The sequence below is a fragment of the Gymnogyps californianus genome, chromosome 4 (genome assembly GCF_018139145.2).
Source record: "Gymnogyps californianus isolate 813 chromosome 4, ASM1813914v2, whole genome shotgun sequence".
NCBI lineage: Eukaryota > Metazoa > Chordata > Aves > Accipitriformes > Cathartidae > Gymnogyps > Gymnogyps californianus.
In genome coordinates this window covers 9,408,050-9,423,349 of record NC_059474.1, presented here as the reverse complement: position 1 = coordinate 9,423,349, position 15,300 = coordinate 9,408,050, and the positions used below count along the sequence as shown (strand labels likewise).

Genomic DNA, 15,300 nt, shown 5'->3' with positions numbered 1-15,300 from the left:
TGGGCAAGGAACACCAGCCCATACACTAGCGAGATTCAGCTAGCAATAATACTACTTAGCTTTGATGTTACCTAGCAGGAATCTTCATTACAAGCAAGATAAATTGTGTTCCCATTTTTCAGAATGAAATCCAGAGACATGTCTTCAGACAGTTGTCCTGAGACTCAGCTCAAAATGACTAACTTACTTAGAATACACACAGAATTACACCCAAAGAAGGCATTAGCTGAGGTACGAGAAGCTCTGGAGTCATGGAGATCATTACCCGGATTTATCCATCACCTTGCCTACCCAGAGATAGCACCACGCTAACATGATTATACTATTTCTCTTATAGGGAGGACTTGGCTGTGCATCTTTACAGCCTACCACTTGCACTTCACCTTGTGTACAAATGCCATGTGCCCAGGGCTACCTGCAGCAGCACTGCACCAAAAGAAAAGAAGACACAACTTCATTTCAAAAGGTCATGAGAACTGCCTTGGCTCCGCAGCAAAATAGTGCTGGAAGTGTTGTGTGGGAAAACAGACTTTCTGCTTAAAGGCCTCCTGCAATTAAATCCTTTCATAAAATATAGAATTTCTTCTAGTAAGTGGAGACTCAAGGGGGTTCTGAATTTAAATTAACTTCATGAGCAATAATAAATTAAAACTATCTATCTAGCTCAATTTTTTTTTCTTCATGCCATCCAGCAATTATAAGGAGCCTTATCATAACCACCAAGTACAGAGTACAGGGTCCTTAAAAAAGCTCACAAAAATCATTGCAGTACTTTTAATTTCAAATAAGCGTGAGTTTAATTTTATACTTCAGCAAATAAAAATACATTTGTAAATTTAGCCCAAATACAGGATTTATTTTCATATTCAAAATAGCATTTTTTCTGTGTGGATTTTCCACCTAATTAAAGACCAGATATTTATTCATATATAAGCACTATCATTTTTCAAATTAGTAACAAAGCACACCAAATACTACAATGCATCTTGCCCTTTTATTATATTGTATTATAGACAAAGAAGAGTACATACAGAATAATCACTGCCATCACAACCGTAAAGTTGCAGTGTCACTCTGATCCCTTTGGGAGTCAGAGAACATCCACTTGTCATTCATTCCACCTTTTTATCGTAACAAGCTGCGTATATCAAAACTCAACTGTGAGCAACCATTTTTCTAAATAAAAACACAGCCAAAAAAACAGTGCTTGCTAACAGGACTTTGCAAGATTCTTTAAAGTACCAGGAGAATAAGCATGCACAATAGCAATACAAAACCACAGACGTGCTGCCCCCTCAAAAGGTGAGCTGTGCTGGAAAATTCACAGGTTCAGTGCTGGAACTCCATCTCTTGCAAAAAGTCAACTCAAAATCTGTGCATTACTTTGGTTCAAATCTATGTGGGAGTAAAGTAATCTAAGGCTGGTATTTTTCAAAGGAGTTGTGTTAAACCTATTGTTTTATCTGTAAAATAAAATATGGTCTATGATATAGATAACCTATGATAGAGGATAACCTCTATTGCTTCCCGTCAGTCAGTTACCAGTGCTACAGTGGAGTGTATTGCCACTGGAAGCAATGTGTTGCTGTGTCATGCTGCTTTTCTTTTATACAAACTAGGTCCTGATGACCTATAAAGGGTTTTTCTAGAATACTACAAAGGACAAAGCAAATTTCCTACTTGAAATGCAGGTGCAAGGAAGCTTTTCCTTGCTGAGAACCACATGCCTTTCAAACAACTTTGGCAGAGTATATGGTAATACACTCCTTTGTGTTATTGAGTATGACTGCACACAAAATAGTAAGTTGGCAGTGGGTCACAGTTCCCTATTTCCCTGTGCCTAATGTGGTAGATAAAATGGGAGAGAAGCAGTTTGGACACGTACAGATAGCTACCATCATAACTTACTGAGCAGCCTGACAGCAACATATCAGCCACTTATGGGAAGACAGACATTAATAAGAATTGGTAAGATGACTTTGAAAATCACTGCTGTTGATACTGCTCCCATACTCTTGTTTGTATAAAAGTTTCTAGCCTGTACATAGATGCTCTAGCTGATATACAAATCTCTAATAATTATACTTTGGGGATGATATTTTAAGCCCTATGAAAAATCTGTTATTATCTACAAGAACTTTCCACTGGGGCCAGTTTCTGCTCTCCTCCCCAAAACAAAGGAAAAAAGGAAAACAATGAGAAAGGATTTGGTATTCTTTTTCAAAGAGTAACAAGGCGCAATCTTGTCGTCTACTACTACTACACTGCCTAAATTGTTTTGTTTTCTCTTGTCTCACACTGACTGCAGCAGGAATATTAATAGTATCAGCACTGTAACCCACCGCTATGGAGTGTAAAGTCCATGCAAGAGCTATTGCCCATTTTGGAAGAACTTAAATATTTCTCAAAATACAGTTTGCAGGAGACTCCTGGGCACACAGGCGTTTTGTAGGCTCTCTGCCAAAACTCTCTGTAGAGGCCAGTTTGAGTGGTTCAATCCAGTATGTGATTTGCTTAATGAAAGACACTTCTCCAGAAGATTTTGGCAGACGCAATCAGTTCAATTGCCAGGCAGTATTCATGTGATTACAAATGTTACTGATCACATTAGATACTTAATAAATCTCTCCAAAAAGATCACAGCTACTGTGTGGCTCTGAAGAAATTAAAATTGTGCTACAGATTACTGTGTTTGCTATGCACTGGACTATTGATACAATTGGGAACAAATACCTTCCTTGGACTGCCAAGCAGTCAGTGACAACTATTAATTTCTATATAAAGCCATGACTGCTTGTTTGCAAATGTTTAGCTATGCATCATTGCAAAGTAGCTTTCTTTTCATGTTAGGGATACATTCTACCATAAATTTATTAAAGAATTTGATTCCACTGACTTTCACAGATCTATGGCAATTCACATGTGCTGAGGGGTTGGCCTGAGAGTCCAAGGACAATTTTTGGCTTGAAATACCAGAAAAGCGAGATGCTATCCTTGCATAAAACCCATGAGCAAGACTTTGGCACTGTTTCTTCTGTTGACATTTCAGCAGATGCAATATCGCATATAGTAATGATAAAACACATCAAAGCAAAAATGATCTGAGCTGTACCTGTTTGGATAAAAATTGTTTTCCTTGCGGTGTGGCACAACTTGCACTCTGTATCTTCCTGTAATTATTGAGTAGCATTTTAAAAATGAATAAATGTCCATTGGCCAAATCCCAGTGCTCATTTCAGTGTATTGCACGAAAGCAATCACACAGGCCTCTCTTTTCCGCTCTCAGGAGGAGGGTTTCTGTCTGCGAAAAAACATGAAATCAAAGAACTGAATATATCACTTTAAAAGAGTATATAATTGATTAGACCTAATCCCTCTGCACAGCTGTAGCCAAGGTGCTTTGCTGAGTGAAAAATCATAGTTATTAGTGCTGGTTTTCATCCAGAAAAAGTGATGAAATAAGTATATTCAGAACCAAGATGCATGGAGAGTATTTTTATAGTTTAGATGTTTCATTTTCACGGTTAACTTCTAGGGAGTAGGCTGTCAAAATTATTAAAGTGTCCTTTATAAATACTGAGAAAAATTCCACTTTCAACTGCACTGCTTTTAATTCCTTCGCAGTGATTGATGGCTTCCTGTTGATGATGTCTTCAGTACTGTATAATTTAATTGCACCAGAAAGCATGTGCTGAGGAGTCAGTTGTGCTCTCAGTTACACTGCTGTTTCTCTAGAGTAACTCTGAGTTCAATACAGCTGTCAGTCTAACCTTGTTGTCTGAAACTCATAATCTTTCAGGGCAGATCTAGACTTGAGTTTGTGGCTCCTATTTTAACCTGAGTTAATTTACTGATAGTTGCCTTATTATCAATTCCATTTGGAGCCATACCCCCAGAACACCATCAAAAGCTTAAAAACCATTCTCTATATACATCATTTAAAATTACTTGCTCTTGTTTTTGGAGCGCCTTAGTGGAAAAGCATTTCCTAGCTTTTTTTCTCTGTATCCAGGAAAAAAAATTAACTTCAGATCCTGAAAGATATTTAAGTATCATTTATTTAATTGTGATCAAATAACTTAAACCTTTTGTGGGTCTTGGTCTCACTTTTTGAGAAACAAAGGCCGAATTTCTCAAATGGCACCATCATTTCAGAAGCTGAGTCTCTTGCAAGACTCAAAATAAAATTGTCGGTGCGAGCAACTCACATATTAGCAAGTGCAATTGTGACTGAAGGGAAACTTCTTCCTGAGCATATCTTGTGGTTTTCACCCTGTGGTCTGTGGTCCCTTAACCAGTTTGTAGACTGACTTTGAAGAGTTTCTTGAGGGGGAAAAAAAGTTACCAGGCTTAAATTCACCATGAATGGGTTTCCCATCTGCACTGGAAAAAAACATTAAAGGTTGAAAACCACTTGTTAACAAATTATCTCAAAGCTCTGTGAAACAACAAGGTCTTCAGCCTGCTGGTGTTCCTCTGACATGATACCTCCTGACAAATTAGAAACAGCAAAGGGCTAATTAACAAAGACACACAGCTACTCCAAAAGAGTAGCTGGGCACTTCTACCTGGGGACCTGCTCCACCAAGCTCTGCCTTGCTTGGCCAGCAGCACCTCTGTCCCCCAGCAGTTCCCACTCTCTACTACTCATTTCTTGTTCTCAGACTGCAAGCTGTTGCAGGGAGAGGCTGTTTCAGAACTGATTATCCCTCCCCTCCACAGCCCTCTATCCTTTTCAACTCAAACTTTTGACATCCACCTTTGCATTAAAGAGGACTTGTTCACTTTTCTTGTCTGCTTTAACTTATCGGCTTAGTGCAATGGCAGGCATTATTAAACACTGCTCCTCGCTTGTACAATGAAATCTTGGATGAGTGAATGCTCTCATTGTTGGGAGCCCAGTAGAAGTCATAGAATCATCTTAACATCAAACAGGCTTATTGGATTTCACCGTAATGCCAACAAGCTGTCACTGTTACCACAAACCCTGCCTAGGCGTCACTCATGACTATTCACAGGCAGGAAGAGCAGCTCTGGGAGCACTCAATTGTAAACTGAAAGACTATGAAAGAGAAGCATCAATTACAAAAATTAATTGTGGCCCTGTTGGCATTGGCTTAGGAAGTCCCTGATAGGAACAGTCCTGCATGGGGCTTGCCCTTGTAACAACAACTTTCAAGACTCAGGAGTTGTTGAATGAAGTTATTTGTGTGTAAAACTTGAGAAATTATAGTTGGTCAGCATGAGCCAAGCACCAGTGATTGAGTAAGGATATGGAGGCTGTACCTTTCAGCCTGTACCCTGGCCACTGCATTTCACTTTAGTATCTCTGCATCATTCATAATTTGTATTTAACTAAAGCATCTCTTCCAGAAGGGCCTTTGGAGTCTCAATCCAAAGGCTGGAAAAGATGGACAGTAATATACCCTTTCTTCACTAGTGCTATTAAACTCTGACAGTTGTCAAAGGGTGGGTGATGTTCCAGATAACTGGTTACGTTTGTTTTGGTGGTGCACTGTTCCTATGCCCCTTGTTCTGTAATACTGAGAGCTGTCTGAATCAGTGCCTTGGCATCTCAGGCCTGCCCAGGTCTTCACAGAAACAGAAGCTTATCTTGCAGCGCTCTGGGACCAGCTTCTCCCTTTATATTCTGCCTCACCTCTTACAAGACAGCATTGCTCTCTGATGGGTTGTATTCTCACTCCACTCTCCGAACAGAATAGCCAACACAGATATGTCTGAATATCTCTGTAAGTGGGATTAAGGAATTGTGCTGCCTCTGTTGCATTCAAAAACATCTTCCCAGTGCAGCTTAGACAGAAATTTAGTACCTCCTTTAACTTCCCCTGTAAAGCCTGGTGACAGTATAAGAACCAACACAGCTGCGATTGCACATGGTCTTGCTGTGTCATGTGTAGGTACAAAACATTTCAGCTGAACCTAATCCAAACAGGTGAAACCCCACTATGCACCAGAACAGCCCAGCACAGCTGCTGGAGGTAAAGCCCCTCTATTCACAGTCTGACACTTAACAGTTATTTAGTATTACGCTAGTGCATGGGAAACTTTTGCAATGTAACCCGTACTGCACTCAGAGCTCTGCCCTAATCAGTTTGCTATTGATAGCTCAAGAAAGCTAAAGTCACTCCAACCTTATTGTGTAGGGCCCTACATGATTGCCCAAGGTCACAAGAAACCAAAGGCAAAGCAATGTAATTGCCCTTCTGTGTTACAGTTTGAGACACATAATTGATTTACATCTCTTTGGTTGACTGCTGTGAATGACAATTTGAGCGGAGCGTGACTTTCGAGGAACAAGAAGCCCTTCTCACCTACCAACAGAGACGGCACTGGCCACGGGCACTGAGTGGGCACGTAAAGGAACTGGGAGGTGTGGCTGTGAACTGGTTTCGCTCCCCACAAGTTGCTTTACTGTCATATTGCCAGTGTTAGTGGAGCTGTTAGGGAAGGAGAGGTAGGACAAGACATACATGAGGGGCACTTTACTAGAGGTGAGAGACCTCCTGCACCTTGCAAACTTCACACAGCATGGGAACCACTGTGGTAAGTCCTACCCCAGTCAGTGTTTGTGCATATTTATGAACCCACGTATGTAAGCATTGCTAAAATCAGGGCATTTAACACACCCTCATTTTTTGTTCATTGGGACCTCTGCAGCACAAGACCAGCATGTGAAATTGCAATATGCCCTGTGTGCTGTGATAACTACCTAGGCAAATGTCCTTCCCCCTCTTTCATAGAGTATCGATCCATGAGCAAGGAATATATGTGCTTCCCTTTGCTCTCTGCCAGCCCTGCCTGCCACCTTCTTGCTCTCCAGTTCACTTTCTCCTCCTGGCCAGTGAGCAGTCAGTCCACAGCTCAGAAGCAAGGTTGTGAGATAAAGAGTAAATCATCTTTCTTGTTCTTCTCTCCCTTCATACATCTTCTTTCCTTCTCTGTTGGATGCAGGGACTGTCTGGGGTAATTCCTTAGCCTGTTATACAAGAAGTCTGACTAGATGATCTTTAATGAACCTCTCCAGCCTATGAAAAATAATCTGTACTTGGTACAATCCTATTTGCTGAAATGGAAGTGAGTCAGCAGAGATGTCGTGTCTGCTGTACACAGACAAGCAGACCTGGCCACTTGGAGATAAAGGCTAAGTAAAAGCATTTCTATAGAAACACATACCCGTGTGTCTAGATTATACGCTGTCTTCTTCAAATCCTGCAACGCCCTCTGCATGAACTCAAACGCATGGCAGTCAACACAGGGACGACCTGGAAAAAGGTACAGAAGAAGACATCACTGTCACAGCATGAAATTTGGAGTGTGGCAGTACAGAGAGGGACTAGTCAGAGACCTTGCAATGCCAGGAGAAAACCCATTTTACCAGGCACCCACACCTGCATGTGTACAAAGTTAGGGCTGCCTGTGGACAGGGCTGTATCTATCCTTGCGCAAATGTGCAAGGACCAGCAAAAACACAAGAGCATTTTGCTGTGTGTGCTTTTCTGAACATAGTCCAGGCTTGATTCTGCCCGGTGCTGTGTGCCTTCAGCCCCCAGCCTCTCCCCTTGAAATGGAAAACCTCAAAACTTCTCAGACATGAGTTAATTCTCAACTGATACACTGAAAATAGCAGTTTGCAGTGGTTCAGAAATCAGATAGGCAGGTCTGTTTTTACAGGATCTCTTACAGAGCAGCTTGGCAAGGGACAGTGTCAGATCTGTATTTGCTTCCTTTCACCTGCTGCTGTATTTTTTCTCTGCCAGGAATGCAAAGCATCCCACTGGCTCTGCAGCTGGTGCCAGTGTGTGTGCACAGAGGGGCAGGACAGGGAAAAGGCAGAGAAGAGGGGGAGGAAGGGACTTGACAACAACTAAAATGGCTCATTTGTGGACCTGGGCATTTCTGCTCTGCCAGGATTCACCCTGCACTAATCTCAGGCCCTTTCGTTCAGTCACAGAGTTAATGAAGTGTGGGTTTTCAGAAGAAGAAATTGCAGATACTGGAGGAGATGCAGGGGGAATGGGGAGAGAGGACATTTTGCATTGATCACAGAGCCCCCATGTTGGGGGGGGTGATGCTGAAATCATTGTCCACAGGCAGCCACTTGTGCGGCTCTGACAAAGCAAAGAGGGTGCAAAGCTGCTGCTGAGATAGCTGGGGAGCTGCCTGGAGCCAGGGACCTGCCGTGCAGCACTGCAGCACCCTGTGCTTGGCACCCTGCTGCCAACACGGACTTCTGCGTTGAGCCTGATGGAAGGGAGCAGCCAGAGTGCTTCTTGGTCCCCAGCAAGCCTCTTAGGGGCTTTAACCTGTTGAGGAGGTGTTTCTCTCTCACCCATCCTCCTCCATCTCCCCTCCATGCAGCTGACATCTCAGGGAGACCCAGGGATCAAGCCAGGGATTTAATTCAAGGGATATGGGGACATGCGAAGTCCCCACCTCTATAAGAACAGCATCACTCACAAAGACTCTCTCTCCAGGCCCGAGAGGAGCAGCAACAGGATGGTTTTGAGCACGTTTTAAAGACACTCAACCTCCTCCTGTTTTCAGTATTTCAGTAATTTAATTGTTTTCACTTCAGATCATAGAGCAGAGCCCTTAGAAAGAACCTGCATCCTCAGTCTGCTGTCAGCAAATCCATCATTTACTTGGTGCCATGGCCTGCTCCCTCCCCTTGCTGTAGTCTTCTCAGAAAGCACCCTGCCCTGGCTCCACCTTGGTGAAGTGCTGCATGCCCTGAAGTGCTTGTCACTAAAGTATTCTCAAAATCAGAACTTGTTGGAGAAAAAACAAACTACAGGTCATAAATTAATGTCTCCTGCTCCAGCAGTGTGTAGAAAGCATCTTTGAGGAGAGCCATGAATTCCATAGTCAATCACTGCCTGCCACCCAGGAAGTCTCCCCAGGCCCTCATGAAGGCCATGGCTGTGTGGGATCATTCACTGGTATTTATGGCAGCCAAGTGCTCCTATGTGGACAGGGAGATACTAGTGGAATGGCACAACCATGCCAAGTGGTTATTTCACTTCTGCCACCCCTGTGAAAGCAGCTGCCCTGGCATCAAAGCAGCTTCTGCAGGAAAATGGTGGTGGCACTGAGGACACCTGCCCGTGCAGCTCTGTGTGTCCTGGATCAGCACATGCAAAGCTCCTTATACGGCACTGCTCTTCAAAGCCACAGTGCAGATGCAGCCAGTTTCACCACATAATGGGATATTCACCCTTTAATATAGTTTCCTGGGCTGTCCTCCTTGGTGGAGGGTACTTCTCCAGGCACAGCTGTCTCTGGGTCTGGTTAGCACCCCTGCCTGCTGGGAGCTAGCAGCCCTGCAGCGCTGGCAGTGGGAGAGCTCATGTGATTCCTCCAACCAGCTATATCCCAGGATAGGATGCATTATTTTGACTTACAGCGGCGCAGAGAGGACGCACTGACGCAGCACCACTGGCAGATGAGAGGACAGCTGTACCTGGGAGGAGGTGACAAGCCGCTGGGGAGGTGGCTGGCTACAAACTCTTCCACCCATGCAGCCTTGCAGAGCACACATCTGTTGTGTGCACCTTGGGGACTGAACTAGGGCAGTGCTGATCTCTCCATCAAGCATCTTCCACAAGCACAGAGCAACTTGAATGCAGTTCCCCAAATAAAACAGGGGCAATACCCCACCACCTGGAAAGCCTATAGCTACAGTTGGACTTTTACCAGCAGAGCTGCCCAAGTCTTGACTCTAACAGGGCTTTTAAACTATTATACTAGCCAGACTCTCGCAGTAGCCAATAGCAGATACTTAAGGAAGATACAAGAATAAGCCTCTAGCAATGTTCTTCTAGCCTGCCAAGAGGTTGGAGGGTAGCCTGAGTCTGGCTGGTGTTTCTACATCTGATAAGCCCTCCATGAATTTTTCTCACATTAATTTGCCCTGTTGCTTCCTGTATCCATGTAAACTTTTGGCATCTACAGCATCCTGTGGCAATGAGTTCCACAGGTCAGCTATTCAGTGAGCGAGTGAACAAAATACCGTTCCTGTCTGCTCTGAAGTTAACATCTGCTGCTTTCATTTCCTGCCTCTAATTTTTGCAGTGGAAGAGACAGTTATTAAATAGTCACTATCTTTGTCCCACTTATGACTTTGCTGCTCTCCATCACTCCCTGCCTCGGTGTCTCCTTTCCAGATTGAAGAGCTGGGCTGGTAAACTGGCCTATCTAGCTGGACTTAATCTGTCTTCATGCTCACAATATTTTCAGTAGGATGCCTGTGGACATTTTCCCAACATAATGATGTCTAAGGGTCTGTTTTCACAAAGGTTTTAAACAAATCTAAATATGTGCTGTTGCCAATAGGAGCAATCCCACCCTGCTTTCTGTCTTTGGCTACGTGTTCCCACACCTTCCCTCACTCATAGCAGGAGTGGCCATGCAGTTGCTTGGTCAGCTGGATCGTTGATTTTTTTTCTCCAGATCAGATCCTGAATGCCCAAGTTCTGGGGACAGAACAAGAAACAGGGCAAGGACAGGAGGCCAGGTTATGGGAAGGAGAAGGGCAGAGGCAGCATAGGCTTTCATCAGCTTAAAGAAAACATGAAACCAAACCTTAAGTCACATCATAGCAAAGTACAGCAGAGTGCTATTAATTCCTTGCTGACAGCTGGGAACAGACCATCACTCATGGGGAGACTTAACAGGTTTGTGGATTAACATAATGAGAATTATCAAGAGTCAACTATAATTCTTTAAATGGGTCCTGTCAGCATGAAGACTGCATGTGTCTTTGTGTGTTTGGGGAGAAGTGGGGGAGGAGAGCTTAAAATATGCTTCTTGGCTTCTTCTTGGTGAAAAACTGGAACTGAAAGCACTGTGGAAGTCTAATTTACTTTCTGTCGTATGCACATGGCGTTTACTCTTTGTATTTCATGCACCTTGGCTAATGAAAACAGACTGACCAGCTTCTGCTCTTCAAATTCCACATTTCAGCTTTCACAGTGGGTGATCTGGGCTATAAATGTAATGGGAAGTTGGGGAAATTACTTAACTTTTTTTAGTGGATTGCACTGAACTTTAAAGAAAATAATCTGCAAACATTAGTAACACCACTTCATACTTGAACAGTCTTTTGCATATGCAAAGTGCTGTGTACAAAGTATAAGGACATGATTAATCACTGCTAATTAGCATTATTCATAAAAAGCTGGTCCTGGCTCTCTGGCTGGCGGAAAGTATGCCAAGTGGAGAGCAGGTGATGGTACCCCAAGCCAGATATCGGTGCCACACACAGGGCAGGATCTCTCTGCAATGCTAAGAACTCCTCTGACTCACTCTCATGCTTCTCTCCTGTGACTCCTGCACCTCCCACACTTGCACAAGAGCATTGCTGCCCCTCTCCTGCTCGTGGTGCTGCAGGAGGGACATGTTTCTTCCACCAAGTGGCAGAGAGAGGCTGTAGCGCTGTGTGGTCTGTGAGGGATTGTTCCTGCTAAAGGCATGTTCCCAGTCCCATGTCGCACACGTGGGAACAGAGAAAAGCATCGAGCACCACACGGGTCTGCCCTGCAGAGTGGCACTTAGTGTGGTCCATGTACATCATATATCCCTGTCAAGAACATGTGCTAGAGCCCCGTTTTTCTCCCTGGGTCATCCAGGATCACATAGCCCCCATTTTACCTGGGCTGACAGTATGGACTTAAGCACCAGCAACAGGGAAGGTGTGCACACGTGCTGCAGTGGCACTGCCTCCAAAATGGGTCAGTGCCCAGGAGGATCAACTCCTTGATGAGAAATAGCCAGCGGAGCTGACATCAAGCAGGAAAAGATCCAGGAATGTCTGTACTAGATCACATCAAAGGTCTGCCTGGCCCAGTGTCCTGTCTCCCATGAGCTACATCTCTTGTAGTACATGAAATGTGTCTAGGAGCATTCCCAAGCTTTGAGAGCAGCTGGCATGGGACAGCTCATCTCTGGAACAGTAAACTCTGTCTTTCAGATAGGCAATTGGCCTCCTGTCATGGACAAAAGTGTGCCAGGGACCATCCTAGCAGGTTACTAGTACAGTCATGTCCCCATACCAGGGAACATCCATGGGCACTGGTTATAGACGTGACCTTCATGGCCAACAATGGATGCCCATGAAAGAGCATAAGAGCAGGGCAAGTATGGAAGGATGTCCCCGAAGACCCTCCCAGGCCTCAGGAATATGCTGAGGCAGCTCCTGAGCCAGAAGAACTGCTGCTGTATCTAACGGCCCTTTCTAAGATTTTTTTCCTTAATTTACCCAATCAGTTCTGCAATCCCAAGCAAACTTTCAGCATCCACCGTGTCCTAAGGGAGGACTTCCACAGGTTAACTATCAGGAAGAGCCCTGATGGGCAAAGGAAAGTACCTGGAGCACTTAGCAGCTATGCAGCACTCTCTCAACAAGTGGCTGATTAGGAGCATCCCGAGTTCCTTGTTGCTTTAAAACTCTGTCCCTGCAGCAGCACAAAACAATTTACAATTCATGATCAGCTGACAGTCTTCCTCCTGGCCTGGCCTCAGACAGAAATACCACTATGCATTCCTAGCAATGCTACCAGCCTCCATTACTCAGGACAGAGCAGCATGTCTCTGCAGAAACACTGGCCGCAGAAACACTCTGACCTGCCCTTCATTCCTCACTCTCACATGCAGGAGTAAGACAAGACAAGGAATCTTCCCCAAGGGCTCTTCAGGGGACTCAGTAGCCTGGCCAGAGGATATAAAAAAGATAACTCCTTGAGACTGGGGTCAGAGACTCAAGGAGTCATCCTCAGTCTGGCCAAGAGTTTTGTGCTACAGATAAAATGGGAGTTTCCACTACACAAGCAGAACAAGGAACCACTATATACTTTTCCCTAAAAATGTGTTGGCTTGCCTCTGCTAACATAGACACATAAAGGGCACATATAATTTATTTTTCAAGCATGATTTTCTCCTTGAGGAGATAAAATGGACTACTTGTCACAAAACTTATTAAAATTAATTAATGCCTAGAAAACAGACACATAAACTAGAGATGAGGTCTGTTTTAGAACAGACCAAAACTTAGCACTAATAAAAAAAGAAGAGAATGGAAAAAGAAGGGAATTCAGCATGCAAGTCCTGTAGAGACAAATGCACATAGGTGTATTTGAAAACCAGTCACAGAATTATAGGAGAATAAAATGCAGTGACTAAATCAGGTCTTGTATTAAATATTTTGGTAGTCATGTAAAAAGATAGCTGTGATACAAAGTAAGCATGACTAAGAACTAGAGATTGGTTTGTATGCAATTACCTTCCTTTTTTTTTCTCCCAGAGGATATTTTAAGTTTCTAATGAGTGGCTACTTCCCACTTGCTGTCACCAAAACACCCTGCGAACATTGACTCCATCCGCTAATATCTTTAACTATTGCCTCATTCTGGAGCTGAAAAAGTTTAACTAGGGACTTGCTCAAAATGACAGAGGAAGCTAATATAGAGCTGTGATCCAAATTCAAGAGCTCCCAGCTCCACGGTGTGCTCAAGCCAGTCTGTCATATTGATTTATTTTTTAGGTTTGCAGAATAGCAGCAGGATTTCAGAAATCTATATATGCTTTACAAATACACTGTTTGGGTAAACTTCCCCTGTGTCAATCTGTAGTGGTTACAAGAAAGTTGAACTTGACCTATTGTTCCAACCAAATACTAAAATAAGCAAAATGTAATGCTCTAGCAGAAATAAACACAGATTTTCTTCTAACAACTCAGACCAGCAAGGAAGTTGTATGTATTGTGGCAAATCTGGAAACGAAACTCTCGAGAAGCAGATCTAAAAGACCTACAACCAAAGAGCTTTAAAACAAGCTCCAATGAAAATTGTAGTACGCAGTTAGCATTTTTTCCTAAATAACTACTAATCCTTTGCTTGCTTGCTGTTTTTATAAGCATTGTTTTCATGTGCTTTGCTGACATGTTACAAATTCATCATTACTCCCTCGCTAATCAGGCAAGGCAACGTTCCCCTGGAGCTTAAGGTCTGTGTGGCTGCTGTGGGTTAAGTGGAGGAAAGAAAGCAGGACGCGGTGCAGCGGGAGGGCATGAGTGCGCACAGCAGGTACGTACTTTCGGCAGGAATGACACTCCCAGAGTCCTGGCCGGCCCCCACAAGCCTCACGCTTAGCAGGCCAACCACCGAGATGAACGGGATCGCCACACGCATCACACTCCAGACAGACGGCAACGCCATTACTCTCATCAATAATTCAAGCTATCTTCCCTGCCTGAAACGAGGAGAAATAGTGAAAATCAGCAGTTTGCTCCCAGCACGCTCCCCACAAAGAAGTGGATGAGATGTGATAAGCACAGACCCGCATGCACATGCAAATCCACACGCGCACACATCACTGCAGCAACACGCCACGGGCTTGCGATGCACCCCAAGGACCAGTTTGCCAAGTACCTGATCTTCCTCTTCGCCTGTGCGCCAGACCCTTGGAGCAGCTGTAGCGAGCAGGCGAGGCTCCAGCTGCCACTCTGAGCATGCGTCCCCTCTGCATCCCCCCTTCCCTGATTAGGGTCATTGCCATGGAGATTTGCTATAGCAACACTGAAAAATTGGAGCTGCCAAGTGGAGACGAAGATTTAAAGGGACCATAATGTGGTGGATGGTCACTGCTGTACTCCTCCTCTGCCTCTGCTCCTCGAAGGCCATGTCCTGTCCTTGGCGAACACTGGCTGCTGCCACCCACCTAAGAGGGTCTTAGGCAATTTTTGTGTTTTGTTGCTTTTATTCCCAAAGGGACTGTGCTGAAATATGCAGTTCCCATCCGTTGCTTTAGCTGTAACTCACTTGAAGTGAGATTTTGTTCCAGGAGGTTCAAATGAGATGAAAACTCAAAAGTTTGCTTGGGAAAATAAAGATGCAGGGCCTGCTGGTGGTGCCCTGGGCTCTGGGAAGACTCCATTACAGGCTTCATTTAACTACACTGAAAACAAAGCCTTGTGGACAGCAGCAACATTGGCACGCGAACCAACCAGGAATATGGATCCTGCACAGCATCACACAGGTAACCGTGATAACAGCCCAGCCAAAACCCACGCACCGCAAAAGTTTAAGGATGCTCGCTTCAAGCTCAACTCTTGATCTGGGATTTTGCTAATAGGCTGTGTCCTGACAAAGCTCAAGCATGAGCCCTCCTGGATAGGTGATCTCCGTAAGTATCTGGCTGAAATCAAGCATTCAGAAAGTGGAGGTGATGAGAGACGCTCTCAATACCTGTTTGCCCCAGAGCGTGGTTAAAGACTCATCTTGCAAC

At 44.2% G+C, this 15,300-nt stretch overlaps 1 protein-coding gene across 1 annotated transcript; it reads right to left on the bottom strand.

Annotated features, from left to right (window-relative positions):
• Positions 1 to 795: 795 nt before the first annotated feature.
• C4H4orf48 (chromosome 4 C4orf48 homolog) lies at positions 796 to 14,255 on the bottom strand. The gene is made up of 3 exons (XM_050896669.1): positions 14,108 to 14,255; positions 7,195 to 7,283; positions 796 to 3,301 (listed from the first exon to the last, which is right to left on the bottom strand). The coding sequence occupies exons 1-3, from the start codon at positions 14,238 to 14,240 to the stop codon at positions 3,236 to 3,238; spliced, it is 288 nt and encodes a 95-aa protein (XP_050752626.1). The 5' UTR covers positions 14,241 to 14,255; the 3' UTR covers positions 796 to 3,235.
• Between the last annotated feature and the right edge of the window lie 1,045 nt (positions 14,256 to 15,300).

Excerpts from the sequence above, each read along its gene's own strand:
- C4H4orf48 (XM_050896669.1), bottom strand. The coding sequence starts at position 14,240 with ATGAGAGTAATGGCGTTGCCGTCTGTCTGGAGTGTGATGCGTGTGGCG. Across the intron at positions 7,284-14,107 it reads GAGTGTCATTCCTGCCGAAA|GTCGTCCCTGTGTTGACTGC; the intron begins GTACGTACCTGC and ends ACCTTTTTCCAG. Across the intron at positions 3,302-7,194 it reads CGTATAATCTAGACACACGG|ACAGAAACCCTCCTCCTGAG; the intron begins GTATGTGTTTCT and ends GTTTTTTCGCAG.